The sequence below is a fragment of the Harmonia axyridis genome, chromosome 4 (genome assembly GCF_914767665.1).
Source record: "Harmonia axyridis chromosome 4, icHarAxyr1.1, whole genome shotgun sequence".
Lineage (NCBI taxonomy): Eukaryota > Metazoa > Arthropoda > Insecta > Coleoptera > Coccinellidae > Harmonia > Harmonia axyridis.
Window position 1 is genome coordinate 49,205,779 of NC_059504.1, and position 22,475 is coordinate 49,228,253.

At 32.0% G+C, this 22,475-nt stretch overlaps 2 protein-coding genes across 5 annotated transcripts in view; one reads left to right on the forward strand and one right to left on the reverse strand.

Moving 5' to 3' along the window:
- The window catches only part of LOC123678284 (E3 ubiquitin-protein ligase lubel), a 26,384-nt gene extending 12,563 nt beyond the window's left edge, over positions 1 to 13,821 (reverse strand). For 2 of the 4 annotated variants that reach the window (XM_045615259.1, XM_045615257.1), the window contains exons 1-8: positions 13,716 to 13,821; positions 10,699 to 10,785; positions 4,737 to 4,899; positions 3,988 to 4,127; positions 3,627 to 3,779; positions 2,422 to 2,542; positions 1,464 to 1,597; positions 189 to 380 (exon numbers count right to left, since the gene is read on the reverse strand). In XM_045615259.1, the coding sequence (XP_045471215.1) occupies positions 189 to 380; positions 1,464 to 1,597; positions 2,422 to 2,542; positions 3,627 to 3,779; positions 3,988 to 4,127; positions 4,737 to 4,899; positions 10,699 to 10,785; positions 13,716 to 13,721 (996 nt within the window). In that variant the 5' untranslated portion in view covers positions 13,722 to 13,821. The remainder of the gene's footprint in view (positions 1 to 188; positions 381 to 1,463; positions 1,598 to 2,421; positions 2,543 to 3,626; positions 3,780 to 3,987; positions 4,128 to 4,736; positions 4,900 to 10,698; positions 10,786 to 13,715) is intronic. The other 2 variants (XM_045615258.1, XM_045615256.1) reach the window with 1 other exon arrangement.
- LOC123678285 (zinc finger protein 62 homolog) lies at positions 5,019 to 7,773 on the forward strand. Its single transcript, XM_045615260.1, has 2 exons — positions 5,019 to 5,437; positions 5,491 to 7,773. Exons 1-2 carry the CDS (start codon positions 5,303 to 5,305, stop codon positions 7,180 to 7,182), a joined length of 1,827 nt encoding a protein of 608 aa, XP_045471216.1. The 5' UTR covers positions 5,019 to 5,302; the 3' UTR covers positions 7,183 to 7,773.
- Positions 13,822 to 22,475: the final 8,654 nt, after the last annotated feature.

Genomic DNA, 22,475 nt, shown 5'->3' on the forward strand with positions numbered 1-22,475 from the left:
TCAAATAATTTTGAAAATGAATCTAGTGAATCATATTGAGCAAAATTATAGATGAAGAGAGGATATATTTATCAATGGCATTTGAATAAAAACATGCAATGACTAATGAATATACCGACACAAAAAACTCATCGATAACTGGAAAAAACCTAATCATACATATATTACAAATTTTAGTAGGTAACTACCTGCTGCATAGGTACAAATCCATGATGTTGATGCTGGTGTGTTGGCAAATTGTTTAGATCAAAGACGGAAGCACTGTGATGCTTTGGAGATGGTGACATCGAAAATGTACTCAATTTTCTTTGTGAAGGTCTTCCGGTTGTTTGATTCCATCTCTCTCTATCGGATTCTGGATAGCTACTATTTCGACTTTGCTGCAACATTCATCACAACATGAATGTAGTTATTTAGTTGAAATACAGTCATTCTGTTACTTAAACAGGCTGATTAATCTATTTGTGAATGTATTTTCAATGGAGGATTTATGTATTGTTGAACATTTAATTTAATATTTATTTAATTGCCCAGATATTATCTATGGTGAAGATGGAAATGCAGATATGCAACACTTGTGAATACGGATCTGTTCACTACTATGAAATGTTATTGGTCAAAAGTTGACTAAAATCTCTATCCAAAATGGCGTACTAGTACCGCTTTAAGTCACGTGATGTCGACTCCCCCTCTTTTCTATCTCGATGGTATGTATATGTACATATATAGAATAACTATATAACTAAACTTCAGAAGATATTTCATGTTGATAGAATCATTAGAACCACAGAAAATTCAAGAAGTATATCAAGAATAATCATCACTAATATTTCAGTGACAACAGATTCAACCGAGTTGGAATTATGCGTGTTTATTAAGAATGTAGTGACTCTTTCTACCCGATAGGTGGAGTTATAGGCTTTGCGCCACACTCTCCTACGAGCCCGGCATTTATAATGGATGGATCGATGGAGTGGGAGGGAAGGTGGCAGATATCACTGGGTTGCCAAACCGAAGATTCCACCAGGGATTTCGGGATGAAACACCGCAATCCCCAACACAAGGCACCCCTACAGATTCGTTTCGACAAACACTCGCAAATAAAAATAACAATTTAAAGGCTCCTGTAATATTTCATGCCGGTCAGGTTATCAAAATCATGAAAATTTCAAAAAGAAAATCGAAAAAGAAATGAGGAAAACACTGACTTGAAGTTAGGAACTGTTGAGTTATCATTCATTCGCCAATTGCATCCATGCACATAAATATATACAGTTATTTTGGTCTCCAAAGGCGCAATTGGCCAATGAATGGCGAGCGATCAAAAGCTCCTAAATTCACGTCAGTGAAGTTGAATAATTTTGAGTAGAGATATCTATATAATTCGAATATGATGTCCAAAATGGTTTCAATCACAATCAACTGATGAAATATAAGGAAAAAAGAGATAAATAGACATGTACCTGGTCGAAATCATCGCACGTTGAAGGTAAGTTGGGTGTAGTTCCTCTCATAAACATTTGGTGTTGTCGGTATCTTTGCTGCAAAGAAGGACTTGGACTCATAGTACTGGTTCTCTCTGGTGATGACCTTGGATCTGGGTGATTAAAGTTTTATGTCATATTTAGATTTATTAGAAGATCAAAATTGGATGAAGTAGGTACTACCTATACTTGGTATAGGTACATTTGTCCTAATGGAAAAATGTAGTACCTATTTTTTTTTCAGAAAAAGCTGACGACAATTTTCGAATTGAAAAACATCTGTGAATTGAAAAATTACTGCTGAAACATATAGTCTCATATTAGTAGCAAAATGACCAGATTTAGGCCGAAACAATTAAGTCTATGAAATAGAATGGTGAATAATCCCTCAATACAAATTATTACCTACTGCAAATGCAAATTTGAACTTAATCATTATGGCTTTCAATCATGATTTGTTTTTGAATTATCTCCAGAACATAATAAATTCAGTTTAAAATCACTTCGTTATAGTTGCGCAGTTGCGCAAAGTAGGTAGGTACCTACAAGAACAGTGCCTACAGACTACCTACCTACACTGAAAAAAAAACAATGTACTTAATTGGTAATAAACACTTGTTTCATGCATAATTTGTTGTCAACATTGGGCATTTATTATTAATATAGAATGATTGTTTTTTGTAATTTCCCACATTTTGTGTTGTTTATAATAATTATAACATACTTTTTTTTTATTAATTATCAATAAAAAAAATTATTCCACAAATATTTTGTATATCTAATATCATTGAGTATTAACTCACTGAATAATCTACCATAATTTCCTGAAAAATTACTCATTACCTGATAATCGTCATTTTATTGTTTGTTAATGCGGCTTGGATATTATTAAAAATTAATGAATGAATGGATTATTCACCAAAAAAAATGTACTCACATGGATAGTTTGAAGCAGGTGGAGTCGGAGGCAATGGCCTGCTCCCCATAATCTTTTTCAGGCTGCCCATCTTATCTTTCAATGAAAATAAGCTATCTTTTTTCAGTAATGATCCTATTCCCTAAAATACAACCTATATTATCGCTCCAAATTTCGTTCACTTTTAATTACTTCATGATTGGAAGGTGCTGACTTGTTAATGAGATGTTGGTTCATTAGATGGTCGTCAATAAAGCTTCAAAAAGGCGAAAAAACCTGACGAAAAATTAATCTTGCTCACATTATTGCAAATCACATAAAGCGGATATGTAGGTACAGCTGAAGTCTGTTAGTTTGTAACTCATTATTTTTGTAACTATTATACTCTTTGTATTTGTTTGTCAAGTAAGCCAGTCAGTATAAGTAACGGAAATGTGCGACATATATACATTCTCACTTGTGAAAAATTTAGAAAGGTTTAATTTTTCTAATTTCCTTGAAGACAGAAGAATGATGAGCTCTCAAGTTCCTGACTACAAGTCAGTGCTTTTCTCTTGATTTTTTCTGATATTAAGCTCGATAGCTTGATTTTCTATTTTTATGATTCTCATGACGCGGTCAGGACGAATTTTGCATATAACTCAAAATTATAAATTCATATATCTATTGACTTTCAAAATATCAAATAGGTGTCATGGAATTACTAGATAATTTCTTTAGTTATTCTCCTTGATTCTTGTTGCCGATTTCTTTCTACATCGCGTTCAATTTCCTACAAAAAGAAAACATACAAATAATGATGTAAACGCTATATCGCTTATTGTTGTAGGTACTTAATAATGGCATCCGTTGTAACTTTTTCAACCGTTATACACTGAAGGCTTGCTTAGACCGCTGAAAACTTCTCCAATTATGTTATACCATCAAAATAACTTTGCAAGCAGTATTATTTGTAAAAAAATAGGTACAGTGAAAGCTTACAACAATCAGTTAGTGAAAAAAAAAAAATAATGTAATGTGAAGGCTTTGATTTGGCGAGGATATTTATATTGGATATATTAGAAAATAGTCCAGGAAGAGAACCTTCATGTCAGGGTTTCAGAAAAATCTGATTTTCTTCTGTTTCCTCTTTCAAATATCATATTATAATTCAATTTAGGTAATAATTTCAACATAGTTTCTTCCTGTCTAACAGACATTCATACTTGAAAAAATCAACAACTTACCTGATTAGCTCGTGAAGGTGTTGGACTGGGACATGGCGAAGGACCTACAGAGCCTGCTCTTCGACGTCTGGGCGGAGGTACGGGAGGCACAGGGGGTTCTCCTTTGGGGGGTAATGGAGGAAGTAGAGGCTGCGAATGGCGAAGATCGATAGCCTATAAAAAAATCAAATTATCACTTGAAATATTCCAATCTCAAAATATTTCAAACTTCTTTGAAAATTTTCAAGAGATCAAAGGTTTCATTGCCGTGTCATTAAAGTAAATGTCAAAAATTCCTTCCTGCCTCAAGGCCCTCAAGGTATTTTTCGTTTCTGTTGAACCCCTAGATAAGATTGAGTTATGAACAAGTAAATTAACTTACCTTTCTAATGTGGGTATGTCGCTTAGGATGTCTATGAAACATATCATCGCAGGAAGGGCAAAATATTTGTGCACATTGGTCACATTTGAGGGCCGGAACCGGTGAACCACATAGTTGGCAGTGTAAGCCATCATTATATGCTTAAAAATTTAAAGATGAAATTAATTCCAAATCGCTTTGGGAATTATTATTTATTTAATACTATCTAATTAAGGATTATTCAAATAACTGCACTACAGAAGTGTAGAATCAATGAAGGAAGATATTTTTATGACACACTTTCAAGAGCTCATCGCATCCACCATTTTAATAGTGATCGTTAGACATGTGTTGACCGTCGTGATAAAATGCCTCCAGAAGAGAAAATTAAATTAATTCAATTATTTTCTCGTGAGTCTTGACACAGTATAAATAATACTCCATGATTCATGAATGTTCAAACTTGGCAATAGTATTTCTTATTAAAACACATTTTTTTTGAAAATTTGGGGATCATCTAGGAAAATATAACGATACCACGTATTATTTATGAACTATTACACTGATAAATATGATTATAATATGATAATACCGAATAATATGACTGTTACTCACTTTTGTCCTCTTATGATTAACTTAATCATAATGGGACACAAGAATATGAAAAATTAAGATTCCGGTTTTGTCCTTCGGATACGGAACCGTAAAATGTAAATTCAAAGTTGTTTCCAAATTAATTGAATGGTTAAATATCTTCCAGATATACTTACTATTTCCATTTTTGTTGATCATAGGAGCATTCGAATACTGCCCAAACTCAATAACTTCATAGTCCGGCTCTGAAAATTTTCCTTGTTTGGAATTTTTTGATTTTCCATTTCCATCACCGGATGGTATTGGAGGTGGTGGGGGACCTCCCGATCCGCTCTTACTCTAAAAATAATCGAAAGATATCTTTTCACTGAACCAGAAATATATGATATGTGTAAATAATGTGATTGACACATAAGTTTTCCGATTTCCGTTTCGATTAAAATGAAACATATAATTAAACTGCAGATTCTAACAATATTCACATTCTAATAAGAAGAGCCGAGTTTAATTTTCAACAGTTGAATCAGTTGATTAAAAATACCGGCATTCAGTGAAAATAAATAGTAGAGGTTCAGCATTCAAATTTAAATTTAGACTGGTAATATTTAGCGCTGTTCTGTTGGCTACGTCAATTTTTTTGTAAAATGGGATGTAGAAAAGAACATGGCGGTTAGGTTGACAAAGCTGCGATACATGAAAAATTTTAATTAAAACACCGTTTAGTTTTTTAAAACACAATTTCATGACAATGTATTCATTGCCAAATTTTTGTCGAGTATGTCTCAAATATGAGAAAAATCTTATTGACCTAGCTCACATAGAAAACGAACCAAGTGAAACTTTAATGAGTAAACTGGAGCAATGTGTATCTGAAGTGGTATGTCTTTTTTGTGTTTATTTATCACAAATATAATTTCTCCTCTATTTTAGGATTGGACGGCATTTAAACCGCTTTTATGTCATCCTTGTATTAAAAGACTGAATATTGCTTTCACCTTCAAAAGGCAATGTATGCAATCAGCCACTGTACTAAAAAGTTATGTTGAACTTCTGAAAGATTCTCAGAAGAAAAATGAATCTCAGAACACAACTACAGCCGATTCACAACCAACACCTGGTACAATTATGGTTCTACCTAATCAAAAATTCCTGAAAATAGTTGTGGGACCTCAACAACAAAACTCATTTCAAAACGTTTTTCTCAACTTGATTCCAACTGCATCTGGTAATTCTGCTTTAGCACCTGTTACAATCAATCCTGTTCCTCCTAAAGATTCATCGAATACAAGCAAAGATAATAACCAAAATGTTTTTGTTAATCTTAATAATACTATGCAGAAATATGTTCCGATTGCACCTGGTAAACCTACAGTGAAGTCTACATCAAACAATTCACCTGTTATGAATCAATTATTGACAGATACAAAAACAGAAGAACTCAGTGTAGAAATTGATCCTACAATTTTTGGTTTAGGAGATTCTGATTCTGATAGCTCGGGTCAGGAGGAAGAAGTGAATGATTGGGATGAAGTTATATCCCAAAATCAAATAAATTCGAAAGATATGTCAAAAATGAATGGAGATAAAGGAAAAGGTGGAAAAAAAGGAAACTTGTATGGAAATTATGTTCCAATCCTCCCAAAACATGCTGCTGATTTTTTCAATTCAGGACAGCATTTCCTTTCTAGCGATGTTTCATTTGAAGAAGATGCTTCACCAGGTGAAAAAAGTTTCAGTTGTGAGACATGTCAGAAAAATTTTTCAAATGTGAAAATATTGAAACATCATATCAAAACATATCATTCGGGGAAATATCCATTCAAGTGTGAATTTTGTTTTGCAGAGTATGTTACAAGAGTTGATTATGAAATGTGTGTAAATTCACATAAAGCGAGTAATGATCATGATGAATCCTTGACCTTGAAAGATTTTACACATGCTTCAATATCTTCCCAACATTCTTCACATTCAGCTTCTGATGGAGAAAGTAATTGTGCACCTGGTCCTGGTGAAGAAGGTATGATATTTTCTTGTGAACTTTGTAAGAGACAATTTAACAGTTCAACGGGATTGTTACGCCATAAAGTTCGAAAGCATCATCAGAAAAATAAAAAGAAATATTTTATAAAAGGAATGAAAAATGCCAGGTGTGATATTTGTAATCGGGAGTTTTCAACCCAATCATATATGCAACTTCATAGGAAATTACATTTGAGGGATGATGTTGGTTATAAATATAAAGTGTTTGGCAAAAGTAAATATACAGATGTTGATAGTAAGGAAGGAAAAGAATCATCTGCTAAGGAGAAAAATGATGAGGATATCAAAAATGAAATGGAGATGATAGATGTTACACCAGATATCACTCTTGAACGAGAAACAGAGGAGGACACTGATTCAGATGGAGATTCTTCCAGACCAAGAAAAAAATTGCAAGATAGACTTGATATCCTAACGCCAGAGATTGAAATAACTAGAATCGTCAAATCCAAAGAGGATAAAGTGGAGGAGGCCAATGATAATCCATTGAAAATGGATGTTGATGAAAACTCTGAAGAAACAAATATTGAATTTGAAACAAATGAAGCTAATTGTGAAAATAACTCAAGTGAAGTTCAATGAAAGATTCCTATGAATTAGATTTCCATATGATTTAACTTTTTTATAAATATGAACTTCATCAGGAAGTATCACTTGATGATAATATATTTACAAATTATTTATCGAATCCAGCAAAATAATCAGTTTAGAGTTTTTTAACAGAAACCTTAGTGCCTATTCCAGAAGCAAAATTGCAGAGATATTGTATAAAGAGAAAATTTATAGATATGGTAGTCTGCTCATCTACATTCCCCAAATGATCTAATTTTTTTTATTAATAATTTTCCACAAAATGTTTGGACATATCATTATTGTCTGCAATCTGAAAAGGATAATTTTAAAATGTAGAAGAGCAGTAATGAATAGTGAACATTTCTGAATTTATTTAAATTTATGTGATGTGTTTAATGACTATCGACTTTTATTTTATATATAACCTATAACAAAAGTTAGGATTAAGTGATTTGTTTTATTGACCACAAGTATTATCATTTATTTAGAACTTGATCATTATTCAGATTCTTTCCTGGAACAAATATACAATTTATATTTTAGGTATACACATAATGTTTATTAGCTGGTATGTCTTTATAATAAAGTTGAAATTTTTGAGGTGGTTTGTTATTCCATAATATTACTTCCCATTGCAAAAATTTGATTTTCTTTCTCATTCATTTTAAATTTTGATATGTAAAAATTGAATAAATGGTCTACAATCCATAAGGAATGATAAATTCTTGGGTCATTTGTCTTGAGTAATAATATAAAGAAATTGTTTGAGCAGTTCAAAAATCACAACACGTCTAGGAGAACATACCCATACATGTACCCTAGAAGACATTTATCTCTCACCCAAAGCAGCACAGAATATGTATGCATGGAGATCTTCAACAACCTACCCAAGAACTTCCATGTTATAAACAACATTGAAATATTCAAAAAAAATTAATCAATTTCCTTCTAAACAGTGAACCATATAGCCTAGATGAACATCTTATCAAGTTGAAATATCTTTCTTTTTTTTAAGTTAAATTGCATTTGACCTGTCTTCTTTTCTTTGTATATTACAATGACTGTAGAGGAATCAATAAATCATTATTATTATATTTAATTATTTTTTACCTAAATTACGTAAACATTAAATCTTTGAGTATAGAATAACTGATAGGCAAAATTTAATATCCTGTGAAAATATAAGTAAACTTAGAGCACACTTAATTTTAATAAGGCATTTGGGTGATTTCTACTAAAATTCCTAGTTTTCAATTCGAATATGTTTGTGTCCCTAAAATTTGTTGTCTAGTAAGGGCAACTCAGAAACCCTTTGAGCTAGAAAAATTAATGGCACATTTTCGGGCTCGATTTTTGAAAGAATTAATTTGGTGAAAACCGCAACCTCGTAAATACAACTGTTTTCAAGCTAAAAGAAAATTGTAAAATGGCTGGTGGTATAAACACGAAACAAAAACATTCTACAGACACTTTTTTCAGTAGAATCCATGGGTTGTGTCATTTGTTTATTATTGCCATTAATTCTCAAGTTATAAAACCAACCTGTGATTTTTTTCAATTGTGAACCATAAACATTTCTATAACAAATAAAATAGCTAATAGCTTTTTCCTTTTGAAAAAATATACAGGGTGGTCATTTGAAAACGAAACAGACGAAATAAAGTTTTTCGATAGAAATGCTCGGACAGGTCGATTTCTGTTTCGAGGGGGACAACTTAAGATGTAGGTTACGGACGCATAGCGCTTCAACCCTTGCTACTACAACCCTCACCCCCAAATTTTGAATAGGGAAGATGGGGTGAGTGATACCTCATTTGAAAGGTATTTTTATACTGATTTCAGCACAGTAATTGTTTTTTCATTTTATGCATTAGTTCTCGAAATATTCTTAACTAAGTATTTGAAAATGAAGTAGTGTTTTCATGGCACTTGTAGTGTTTTGTGAAAAATCGACATTTTGAGCTTCAAAACAACCATGACTGTGGCTTCCTTCCTAACTAACTAACTAACGCATGAATATTTCGAGAACTAATGCATAAAATGAAAAAACAATTACTGTGCTGAAATCAGTATAAAAATACCTTTAAATTGAGGTATCACTCACCCCATCTTCCCTATTCAAAAATTGGGGAAGGGGGTTGTAGCAGCAAGGGTTGAAGCGCTATGCGTCCGTAACCTACATCTTAAGTTGTCCCCCTCGAAACAGAAATCGACCTGTCCGAGCATTTCTATCGAAAAACTTTATTTCGTCTGTAATCTCGTCTGTTTCGTTTTCAAATGGCCACCCTGTATAATATGATATAGGTATAAATTTCTCATTATCAAGATAAGTTAGATATAAAAATCATCAAAAATTTCAGCTTCACGCGGCAAATCAAGCAAGTGCCTATAATGTGATAATCTGTGAACTTCAGATAATTATAATATTCGGTGGCCCTCAAGATCTTCGGATTTAACACCGTTAGATTTTTTCCTTTGGAGACATTTAAACAAAAACATTCATCAGTTTGCAATAAAAAACAAATGACACTACCAATTGATTCTATACTGAAAAAAGTGCCTGTAGAATGTTTTTGTTTCGTGTTTATAGCACCAGTAGAAAATAAATGGTTTTCATTTCATGCCATATTTTCCAACTTTTTCTATAGGTTGAAAACTTTTGAACTTATAAGGTTGCGGTTTTCATCAAATTAATTCTCTTATAAATCGAGTCAAAAAATGTGCCATATCAATTTTTTACAAGCTCAAAGGAATTCTGAGATCCGCTCTCTATACAACTAATTCGGGACACCCTAGTCATTTTTATGTTATTTATAAGCATTGTTTGTTTTTGAATTGAAATTTCAAGAAGTTCTGATTGGGTTCCATAAAACAATAATCCTGGTGATTTGCTCGATCGAATCATGGCTGGGTTCAATTTCAGTTAATTTTTGACACTTCCATAGTTCCATAGATTTCATACTGCAATGCAATCAACGAGTTGATGTCATAGGGTCATAGGGAACTTGAGCTATTGTTGAATCATCACAATTTCAACCATTGAGCAGGAAATAATCAACTTATGTGCAATTGATATTTAATCACAATGAAAATCATTTATTCTTCTTTCACTTTGGTCGTAACCTGTTCTTCTTCACGGCGTCTCTGTTGAGGTGGAAACCCCTGATATATTTAGTGTTCTGTGGTTCTTACTTAAGGCATGCGCACGTGCTCGAACTACTTTCTATTTGTTCTATACTTTGATGTTTGACATTGATATTGATTGTGAAAAAATTAAAATTTAATTTTTTCAAATACACCTTATACTTTTTATCGATAAACACGAATAACGGAACATAAAATGATAAGTTAATTTTTTTAAATAAGTTACGTACCCTAAGTAAGCTCCTACGTTTTTTGTGTGATGTTATAAAATGTGGAATTCATATTCAACTTTTCACTACTATTATTAATTTTGTTCGGTAGATATTCACTTTTATAGCATAAATCTTTGGAAAATATATGAATATTTAATCAAGTACTTACCACCCATTGGGGCATGTTTCTAGCATTTCGTAAGCGGTTGGAAGAGTTGGCTATGGTGATAGGACGCCATTTGGTATCATTTTTGTTCTGAAAGATTGAACCGATTAGATACCCAAATTATCTCATAGCATCAATCAAACTACAAAAGAAAAAGCTTTTCAAACGCTTGTGATTATGGTTTGCTAGATTTCCAGATAACTCAGACGATATAAATTCATTATAAAGACTACATTAGGAAAACGACTCGAGGCCAAAAATGAGGAATGCAATGATGTGAAGTCATGAGCTTTTGACTGCTTGGAGACCACGATGTCTCCAAGTGGGTAATATTGTCTCATGAATGAAAGAGCGCTCAAAAGTATATGACTTTCCTATTCTTTTATATTCTGTTTATATTCTTTATGGTCCTAATTATGCTATCTACACGAAATTTTACTTGAAATGGTTATTCTTTTTACCCATGCAAAATTTTAACCCCATCGGATCTGTAATCATCGAAAATATTGGAAATTTCTTTTCCAATATTCTTTATGAATTTTCTATGGTTTTTATGATATGATCAGTTTAAATTTAAAATTTTGCAAGAAGCTTGGAATCGTTATTTCCTATCAAAGCGCATACTCTCAATTTCGTTGCTTCTGTGGTCACGGAAATATCATATTTTTTTAATATTCTTCTTAAATTTTTTAACGTTCTGGTTACGCGATCAACATGAAATATTGCAAAAGGATTGAAATTATCATTCTACATCCAAAATTTCAATAGTTCGAATATGCAGTTTCGAAATAAACAGGAAATAGTACCTATATTGAGCAAAAATTGGGGAAAGTCCAACTTTTCTCACGAGTGTTTGTGTGAGTTAAAAAAAGGACTTTCTCCACATGTTGCACACTATACTTTTCCTACAACTGCTATGAAAAGTAGTGTATTTTTCATAGCTTACTGAATTTCAAAACTATGTATTGCTTATACTGTGAGAATTATTATTCCTCAGTCCTCACAGCACTTTGCCCACACTTCGCTTGATAGACCAATGAAATTGGGCTCTTGAAAATTCGTTTCTATGGAAACGTAAAAATTGCATAGATGCTGGTCAACGAAAGGCCATTTTGAATTGATTCATGTACATTGCTTGTATTATTTAAATTTACGCAGATGTAGGAAAACAAAATTTCGAACAGCCATATAACCTCCTCGATATTTGAACCTACCCTGAAAATAAGTTCTTAGCTCTCTTTGTTAAGGAATTTGTTTTCGTGAATTTGGCCACGAATTCGTCATCAGTGAATGACCTTACGTTTGAGTACATTACCGAAACAAGATTCGAAAATTATAGATTAGGACGTTGTGACGAAATGATAGAGCGATCTGTTTGGTGACGAGTGCTCAAAAAGTAAGCAACTTTCATCATAAAATTCCTTGTATTGAATCCGGAAATAAAATTTCGGGGCAAAATAGATCAGGAAATAATTACACGAGGAAAAGCCTAATTATATCCCAAAATCTATTTTCGAAAGTAAGCCGATATATTTATAAAAGTGTAACGACGCTGAAGCAATCTCTGGATATGAATGTTTTATTATTATTTGATGTAGAAATCTCTTAGAAACTTGCAAAACATCGAGCGAAAGAACGGAGCCGAATTAGAAAGACGAGCATTTTGTTCAAAATATACAGGGTGAGTTCATTATTTTGAATAATGAACCTTTGCAATCGTTCAACGAAAACATGTTTTTTACCATGCTGAATTTATAAGTACGTTTTGCAATTTGTATAAAATAAAAAATTCGTTTATTCAACGAAACTATGACTCAATCACTTACATCAAATTTGGTACAAAAATCGGTTACTATTTTTCTTGATATCTTTAATCCAACTTAGATCCATGAATTCAAGGAATAAAAACGAGAAATAAAATGTAAACATTTCTCGAAAACTGAACGAATTAAAAACATTAGGTACAATCAAAACATATAATTATTAGAATTATGATACTACTTATACTGATGTATAAAATCATAGGATTTCTTTTTTCGTGCTTAATAATATTTGATAACTTTATTAGGATTTTGGAAATAATATAACTCTCAATTCAAACCTATAAGCGTGATATTTAACAAAAGATAGGATGATATTCAAGCAAGTTTTATACTTTATATGATTTTTTTTTTATTTTTTAATTTGATGTACCTACCTATACCAACTTCTTTAGATACTTATCTAAATATATATATTACAAATATTTTACATAGGTAATGAATTTTCTCTCTGAATTTCAAGAAACTCACTCTTATTTGTTTGCTACTGAAAAGCAGTAGGTAATACATGAAATTTTTTCAATAAGTATCGATGGCTGATCTGTGCCTTTAAGGTAAAATGTTTGGTTCCTATTGGAGAAGAATAATCATTTTGATTTATTCAATTTCCTTCAGAATATTGAACATTTTTTTCAAAGTTGACAAAAATATAGGTATAATTGAAAATGGCATAGATATTATGAATTTTTCTTCAATGTTCATTTGACACACACTCTGATTTTTAAGAATTTGGAATTCATGTCGACTTTGTGAAACCTCTAAATATGTAAGTAAATTTAGGTATCATCGGAACTACTCTGGTATCAATTGAGGGTAATTCTATGAATATCCAGTTAAATTTATTGTCCCAAGGAGTTTCTAAAATAACTTTATTGAGAGACAAGTAGTTTTTGATTAAAAACATGACTACCTGTTAGTTATCGATTGATGATGGTAGCGATGTAGATTCCTATATTTATTAAATGTATATTGCAAAAAGGTTAAATTTAGTCTTTTCAGTAGTTCATGCGATAGTTTCGTACGATACACTGTGCATATTAGACAAATTATCCTGCAACCAATCGCAAAAAAGCTATTATTATCCAATTTTTCCGGCACCCACTGCGATTTTGACAGATTTGAGTAGTATATCGACACCGCTTTTTCCTAACGATAAAAGTAGTTTATTCTCAACGCGCCTACTATTCGTAGAAAACTTACATTCATTTTCCTGAAATTATATTGAAAGTATGTTCACATTATCTCACATGGCACCACAGATTCGAACGAAACTGTGGACCATGGCGCTCTCTCTATCCAAGATTCTAATATTAGTCACTTTGACATTATGCCAAATTTCGTGAGTATTAATAAAACATTCTTGTACGTTGTAATGATCAATTTCTAATATGTGATTTATTAGAAGTAACCCCTAACTTTTGCATCCTATTGCGTCATTTTCTTCGTGTCGATTGATGCTGACTATATTTCGAACAATATAAAACTATTGACAAAAATATTAACATCCTTTTGATGGATCACCGAAAATTTTATGACCCTCCTAGCCTTCTGATGACTAGTAATGGTGCAACTTTGTTATTGGTATGTTGGTAGTGGTGGGGTTAACATGCGCCTTAGAGAACTATTTTTCATATAAGAAAATATGATAGCGTCATGAAATTCTTGAACTCCTTTGAAATAATACCAAAAGTTTTGAAATTTTGCTTTAGATTTTTGCGAAAATACACAATACGTTTTCTCAAAATTCCATTGGAATCGCTTACCCAAGTAAGATATTCTTTTCCGAAGTACCACATAGGTTCCTACAGTTTCCGAGATATTTTTTGATCTTAGTACCAGAGTACTACTGTTCCTCATATATTTCCTTGAATGATTACGAGGTCCTAAAAAACTCTCTCTTTTTTTTTGTTTACTATAATATTTTGTATTCTGCGCGGCAATAGGTTTTGCCTTCGCTCTCAATCATAATGAATAATAATGAAAAAATGAAGAACTCAATTGGAAGAATCAGACCGTACAAACAACTTCGAAATTGTCAAAACCTGCACGGTACAATTTTTCCTGTCGTATCGAATGGTTTAAAAAAATTAAAAATATTTTGCATTATACTATTGATTATTATACAGGAATACAGGATTATCATATTCAATATTAATTAATATTTTTATAAAGAAGACGTATCTAGATACGTCTTCTTTATGAATGCTCGTTAACTAGTTAACGAGCATTCATTTAAATTCGCGGTCAAGAGTGCTGTGGGGAAATTAGAATTGATATTTTGTGATTACAAGTAGCGCTTAGCTTGAACCAAATGTAGTTTCCAGATTCGAAGTATGTAAACAATTGTTATGGTGGATTTATGCACCGGACCTAAGAACTAAGACTAAACCTAAGAACTAAGAATTGAACGCTAACAAATCAATGAGGGCGTTTATGCACGTTTCCTAAGAACTAAGAACTAACACTAGCAGGCCCATAGACGTAGATAATAATATACTTATGATAATATACAGTCCATTCAGGAATTATTGACATCCCGGGTGGCTTTGGAAAATCGAAATTAAGTTGGTACTGGCTCATTCAGTAACATTTTGAATTGCCCATTTCGGGTTGGCATTGGAAATGTCATTGACAGGAGGTTAGATTTCAGTTTGTTTGTGTAATTGGTTTTGATCGAAGAAATTTTGAAACTTAAAAGTTGTATCAATTTCAAACACACATTGATTAGTTTATTTGAGTATTTCTCACAGTACTGTTTGAAAAAAAGGAAGCAAGTCATTACAACCTGGATTATTAGTGGAAGAAAACCTGTGGAATACGATTTCACCTTCAAAGAATCATTGAATGATTTGATTGTTACCAAAAGCAACCAATATATCAGCCTGGATGAAATTTGAGCAAAAAGCATCTGGATTTTAATCAATCAAAGACAACATTACATAAACTTAATTGGTTACAAGTTCAAAACAGTTAATAAAAGGAAAATTCTTATTGATAAACAGAAAAATATAATAAGTTGAGTACGATTTTATGGTGAATACAGAGAATATTTGCAACAAAATGTGAAATTCATTTATCTAGTGGAAACTTGGTTATTTATTCAACAGTGGACTCTAGAAAGAAAATGAAATGTTTTTCAATTATATTCAAGGGTAAAAGTAGAAGGAGCACTATTTTGAATGCTGGATATTTGGATTTTTACCTGGATGTTTTTTTTGACAGTGGTGATCATGAGGATTATATAAATCTATGAAGAGAGAATTATTTCATTGATTGCTAAACAAAGTCTTGGCATTGCATCCATAGTTCATTTATATTCTATATTGAAATTAAGTATTGTTATTCCTGTTTTTTGTTCTTCAATGAGTAATCCAAAAATCTAATAAATTCCAATTGCTTTATAGAATTTTTACTGAGTATTTAATCGAAAAATATATTCAGAAGAGTAACTTCAAGAACTTCTTCACCTCTTACCCACTTGAAGATAATAATAGAATGCAATAAAATTTCACAAATTAAAAATAATTTCATGCAAAAATGCTTTTAGTGAGTGAGTTAAAGCTGTTATGGGCAAAATAATTTATGTGATTTAATAGAAACTAGTATAAAAGCATTTCAATAAAAAAACAAAAATCTCGAGTACAAATAGTACCTATATTTTTCATACAAGTTTAATCAATCATTCATGTCATGAACAGTTTCAATAAATAGTGACTTTAGAAAGTAATTTACACATCGGCTGATAAATTGGTTCCAATTTTGAAAGTTTAAGTACAACTGTAACTGTGATGTCAAAATTTTTCATATACTAAATGGATTCTTTGAATTTTATTTCTGTCTTATTATGATATGGCTCTTCCATTCACTAAGCTACACTATTTAAATTTATCAACCAGTTTTTTCTGTTTTCTTCACCAGTTTAGACACCACAGTTAAAATTATCCATAAGAGTTATTTGATAAGAATTTTGCAAGCAGGTTGGTATCCAGTGTCCATCAGTAATGCAATAATTTTTGAAGAGCCTTTGGTGAAAAGGAATATGCATATTTTAATGATCTTCAATGGGATCTTTCATGGGCGACTTTAAATGAATAGATATCTCTTCATTGGATTTCCTTGAAATGAGATAGCATTTCACTATATTTTTACGTTATATAATCTGAATTTCAATTTATGAAATCATGACTGTATGTGTCCCTTCGTAATAATCGTAATTTCGAAAATTCAGGATCTTTCGGATACAAAAATGATGAAAATAATTTAAACTGGTTATTTCTATGATGAACCATAGCAATTTTTAGTGATATTTTTGTAACCAGAAATAAAGCCGCGACTAGACGTTCATGGCCTACTTCGATGTCAATAATTCCTGAATGGACTGTACAAGTCCATTCAGGAATTATTGACATCGAAGTAGGCCATGAACGTCTAGTCGCGGCTTTATTTCTGGTTACAAAAATATCACTAAAAATTGCTATGGTTCATCATAGAAATAACCAGTTTAAATTATTTTCATCATTTTTGTATCCGAAAGATCCTGAATTTTCGAAATTACGATTATTACGAAGGGACGCATAGTCATGATTCCATAAATTGAAATTCAGATTATATAACGTAAAAATATGGTGAATGCTATCTCATTTCAAGGAAATCCAATGAAGAGATATGTATTCATTTAAGAGTCGCCCATGAAATATCCCATTGAAGATCATTAAAATTGTTGTTATTATGTTTAGGGAACAATGGCAAGTTAATTTATCCTAGTGGTAACACTGATCATATTCTATGATTGTATCAATGACATGTATTGCGCAGCCGCATATAGTCTTGTCTTGTCTATGAGTAGTACGTCATAAGTTGAATAAGTAAAAATAAAAAAAAAACTTGGAAGCCGTTGTTCTCCTGTTCTGTTTAAGAATAAAACTTATATTATAAAAGTGTTAAAACAGTTATTCGATCCACTAAACCCACGTTTAAAAACAGGTTATGTGCCCAGTCGTGCAACTGGAATAAAAACAATTTAACGATACGTTTTTCGAGTGTGTGAAAAGTAAAATCGAAAAAAAACCACGTGTGGTGTAAAATGGCAGATAACACGACCACGACGACATTAAAATTAAATGGTGATAATTGGCCCATATGGAAGTTTCAAACCAGTATTATATTAAAAGGACGAGGTCTTTTCGAGATCGCGGATGGTTCAAGAATAAAACCCAGTTCAGGAGATGAACTTAACAAATGGCTCAAGGACGACGCAAAAACTCAAGAATTGTTGGTTACACGTATGGAAGAAGGTCCTCTAACTCACTTACTGTCATGTGAATCTGCGAAAGAAATGTGGACCAAATTAAAAACGGTATATGATAAAGAATCAGTTGTAAGTGTGCATTTGCTACAACAAAGGTTTTTCATGCTCGACTTTGATTCCTCTGTGAATACATTTATATCCAAAATTGAGGAAATAAAAACCAAATTAAAGACTGCAGGTGAAGTTCTGTCAGATAAAATGATAATTACTAAAATCTTGATGACCTTGCCAGAACATTTTAAACACTTCAGATCAGCATGGGAGTCAGTTCCAGATAAAAATCAAACATTGGAAGAGTTAACCTCTAGATTATTGCTTGAAGAAGAAAGATGCAAAACAGTAGAGTCGACAACAGCACTAGTAAGCAAAACGAGTTCTCAGAATAATCCAACCAAAAAATGCTACATCTGTGCAAAAGCTGGTCACATAGCAAAGAACTGTTACTTTCGAACTAAGAACTCTAAGAATGATAAGGCTGATAAAACAAATAAATTTTGCAGTTACTGCCGAAAACAAGGACATCTAGTTCAGACTTGTTGGATCAAGAAGAAAAAGGAAGAACCGTCGAATAAGAATCCTGTCAAAGAAGAAGTGGAACACAACGCTTTTATGGTATATTCAGATGGTGTAAAATCAGGTGATTGGTACCTTGACTCGGGAGCCACTGAACATATGACATGGGATAGAAGCTTGTTCGAGAAAATGTTCGAGGATCGAACCCCTAGGATGGTGCAAGTTGGAAATGGGCAAACATTGGAGGTAAGAGGATATGGAAATATTAAAATGTGGTCCTATAATGGAAGAAAATTCATTGAAACGTCATTATCGAATGTTTTGTATATACCTGACCTAAAATTTAATTTATTCTCGGCTGGATGTGCTCTTGATAAGGGATATTTCATGTCATCTGATAATTCATCATGTAAGTTTTTTGATAAATATGGAAATATTAGAGCCCAGGCACTAAGACAGAATAAATTATATAAAATGCAGTTCAAGAAGGAAATGTATGAAAACAAAATAGAAAATGAATTAACTAATAATATTTCTGAATGTATGACAGTTAAAAATATAGAAAATTTAGAGACTTGGCATCACAGATTAGCACATCAAAATATTAAGTACATCAAAGATTTCCTTAAAAAAATGAATGTTGAGTATATAAACAATGAATTTATTTGTGAATACTGTTTATCGGGCAAACAACATAAATTAAAATTTCAACATAGTGAATCACGAGCTACTGTACCTTTAGAGCTAGTTCATGCAGATGTGTGTGGTCCTATGGAAACACCTTCGTTAGGAGGAGCTCGATATTTTTTATTATTTAAAGATGACTACACCTCATATAGACATGTTTATTTCCTAAAGCAGAAATCTGAAGTAGCAAAAGCAATTGAAAATTATATATCTATGGCAGAAAGGCAAACTGGTGCAAAGATGAAAGTTTTGAGGACAGACAATGGTTTAGAATTTGTGAACAAACAGGTAACGGAATGTCTGCAAAGCAGAGGTATATGCCACCAACGCACAGTGGTATATACTCCCCAACAAAATGGAAGGGCGGAACGAGAAAACCGAACATTGGTTGAAGCAGCCAGGACAATGTTACATAGCAATAAAAATTTGACAAAAATGTTTTGGGCAGAAGCAATAAATACCGCTACATATGTTCTGAATCGCTCTGGTCCAAGCATTGTTCAGTTTAAAACTCCTTTTGAATTATGGAATCAAAAGGAATATAAGATGGAAAATTTTAATATTTTTGGAAGTAGAGTTTCAGTACTAGTACCTAAGGAAAATAGATTGAAGTGGGACACAAAAAATGAACAAGGATACTTCCTTGGTTATGGAGAAGACACAAAGGGATTTAGAGTGTATTTACCTGATAAAAACAAGGTTGTCATACAGAGGGATGTAATATTCCTACCAGAAAAAGTTCAAGAAACAAAAGGTAAAATAACTGAATTCTGTAATATTGAAGAAAATCAAGACTTGGAGTTAGAAGATACCCAAATTGATAATATTGTACACGATGAAGAGACAATTACCGATGAAGAAGAGTTGGATCCAGAAATCAGTGAAGAAATAGTGAATGGAAGATATAACCTGAGAAGAAACTTAAGAGGAAACCCAAGGTTTGAAGATTTTGAAATGGATTTGGATAGTTTGTTGTTGACAGTTACAGAAGATGACGAACCAACATGCTATGAAGATGCTATGAAAAGCGTTGAGGCTGAGCAATGGAGGAAGGCAATGGAGGAGGAAGTAAAATCGTTGCAAGAAAATGAATCGTTTGAAGTAGTGTGTGATAGTGATGTTAAAAGGCCTGTCATAGAGTGCAAATGGGTGTATAAGAGGAAGAAAGACGAGTTCGGTAGTGTCACGAAATTCAAAGCAAGACTTGTTGCAAAAGGTTTTCAACAGACAATTCCATTAAACGGCGATATTTATAGTCCAGTAGCGAAATTAACTTCTGTAAGAATTTTCTTAGCTATATGCAATAATTTAAATTTCAGGATACATCAACTTGATGTATGTAGTGCTTTTTTAAATGGAGAAATAGATGATGATGTATATATTTTATTACCTAAAGGTTTTAATACTGACAAAGGAAAATTTGCAAAGCTAAGGAAGTCCTTATATGGATTACGATCCTCACCAAAAAATTGGTATAAAAAATTTAATGATTTAATGATGACATTGAACTTTGTAAGATCTCAAAATGAATACTGTATTTACTACAAAATTTCAGGCTGTTCAAAGATTTTTGTATTGATCTATGTTGATGATCTATTAATTGCCGGATCAGATGAAAAAGAGGTTGATGATCTAAAAGTTACTTTGAATCAACACTTTAAAATGAAAGACTTAGGAGGTATCAGTTATTTTTTGGGTATGCACATCACACAAAATGTATTGAAAAATGAAATCATAATCAACCAAACTTTATATCTAAAGAAAATGTTGAAAATTTTTAAAATGGAAAACTGTAAACCTTGTAATACCCCTATGGAACCAAATTTTAGACATGATGATCTTAAACGCAAAAATTCTGAAAGTATAGAAATTGAAGAAAGATGTAGAGCAGCAATAGGTTCTATAATGTATGCCATGTTATGCTCTCGCCCAGATCTATGTATAAGCATAAGTATCCTAAGTAGATATCAATCAACTGCAAGTTCACAACTTTGGCAATCGATTAAACGAGTTTTAAGATATGTTCAAAAAACACAAAATTTAAGTTTAGTTTTTAGAAAAACTGATTTTCAGAATGAAATTGAAGGATATGCTGATGCAGATTGGGCTGGGGATAGAACAGACAGGAAATCTACGTCTGGTTATGTATTTAAAGTTTTTGGGTGCACAGTCAGTTGGTGCTCTAGAAAACAATCATCCGTAGCTCTGTCTTCAACAGAAGCGGAATATATAGCTTTAAGCTTAGCCATAAGTGAAGCTTGTTGGCTTAAGAGTTTAATTAGTGATTTAAAAATTTGTGATAGTTTAAATGTCATGATTTATGAAGATAATCAATCGGCTATCAAAGTGTGTAGGAACCCAGAGTTCCACAAGAGACTCAAACATATTGATATTCGTTATCATTTCATTCGAGACAAAATAAATGATAAAACAGTTTCACTAAAGTATATTCCAACCAAACTGCAACTCGCAGATTTGTTCACGAAACCGCTGTCTCTAAGTTCATTCAATAATTTTACAATCAACTGCAATGTATTTTAAGAAATTTTTTTTTGGGTAACTTACCATTGAGGGGGAGTGTTGTTATTATGTTTAGGGAACAATGGCAAGTTAATTTATCCTAGTGGTAACACTGATCATATTCTATGATTGTATCAATGACATGTATTGCGCAGCCGCATATAGTCTTGTCTTGTCTATGAGTAGTACGTCATAAGTTGAATAAATAAATAAAAAAAAAACTTGGAAGCCGTTGTTCTCCTGTTCTGTTTAAGAATAAAACTTATATTATAAAAGTGTTAAAACAGTTATTCGATCCACTAAACCCACGTTTAAAAACAAAAATATGCATATTCCTTTTCACCAAAGGCTTTTAAAAAATTGTTGCATTACTGATAGACACTGGATACCAACCTGCTTGCAAAATTCTTATCAAATAACTCTTATGGATCATTTTAACTGGTGAAGAAAACAGAAAAAACTGGTTGATAAATTCAAATAGTGTATTGTAGCTTAGTGAATGGAAGAGCCATATCATAATAAGACAGATAAAATTCAAAGAATCCATTTAGTATATGAAAAATTTTGACATCACAGTTGTACTGTAACTTACAAAATTGGAACCAATTTATCAGCCGATATGTAAATTACTTTCTAAAGTCACTATTTATTGAAACTGTTCATGACATGAATGATTGATTTAACTTGTATGAAAAATAGAGGTACTATTTGTACTCGAGTTTTCTGTTTTTTATTGAAATGCTTTTATACTAGTTTCTATTAAATTACATAAATTATTTTGCCCATAACAGCTTTAACTCACTCACTAAAAGCATTTTGGCATGAAATTATTTTTAATTTGTAAATTTTAAAATTTTATTGCATTCTATTATTATCTTCAAGTGGGTAAGAGGTGAAGAAATTCTTCAAGTTACTCTTCAGAATATATTTTT

What these genes read in the sequence shown, in the direction of transcription:
- LOC123678285 (XM_045615260.1), top strand. Translation starts at nt 5,303, where the DNA reads ATGACAATGTATTCATTGCCAAATTTTTGTCGAGTATGTCTCAAATAT. An exon ending in AGCAATGTGTATCTGAAGTG is followed by an intron (nt 5,438 to 5,490) that starts GTATGTCTTTTT and finishes CCTCTATTTTAG; the next exon opens with GATTGGACGGCATTTAAACC.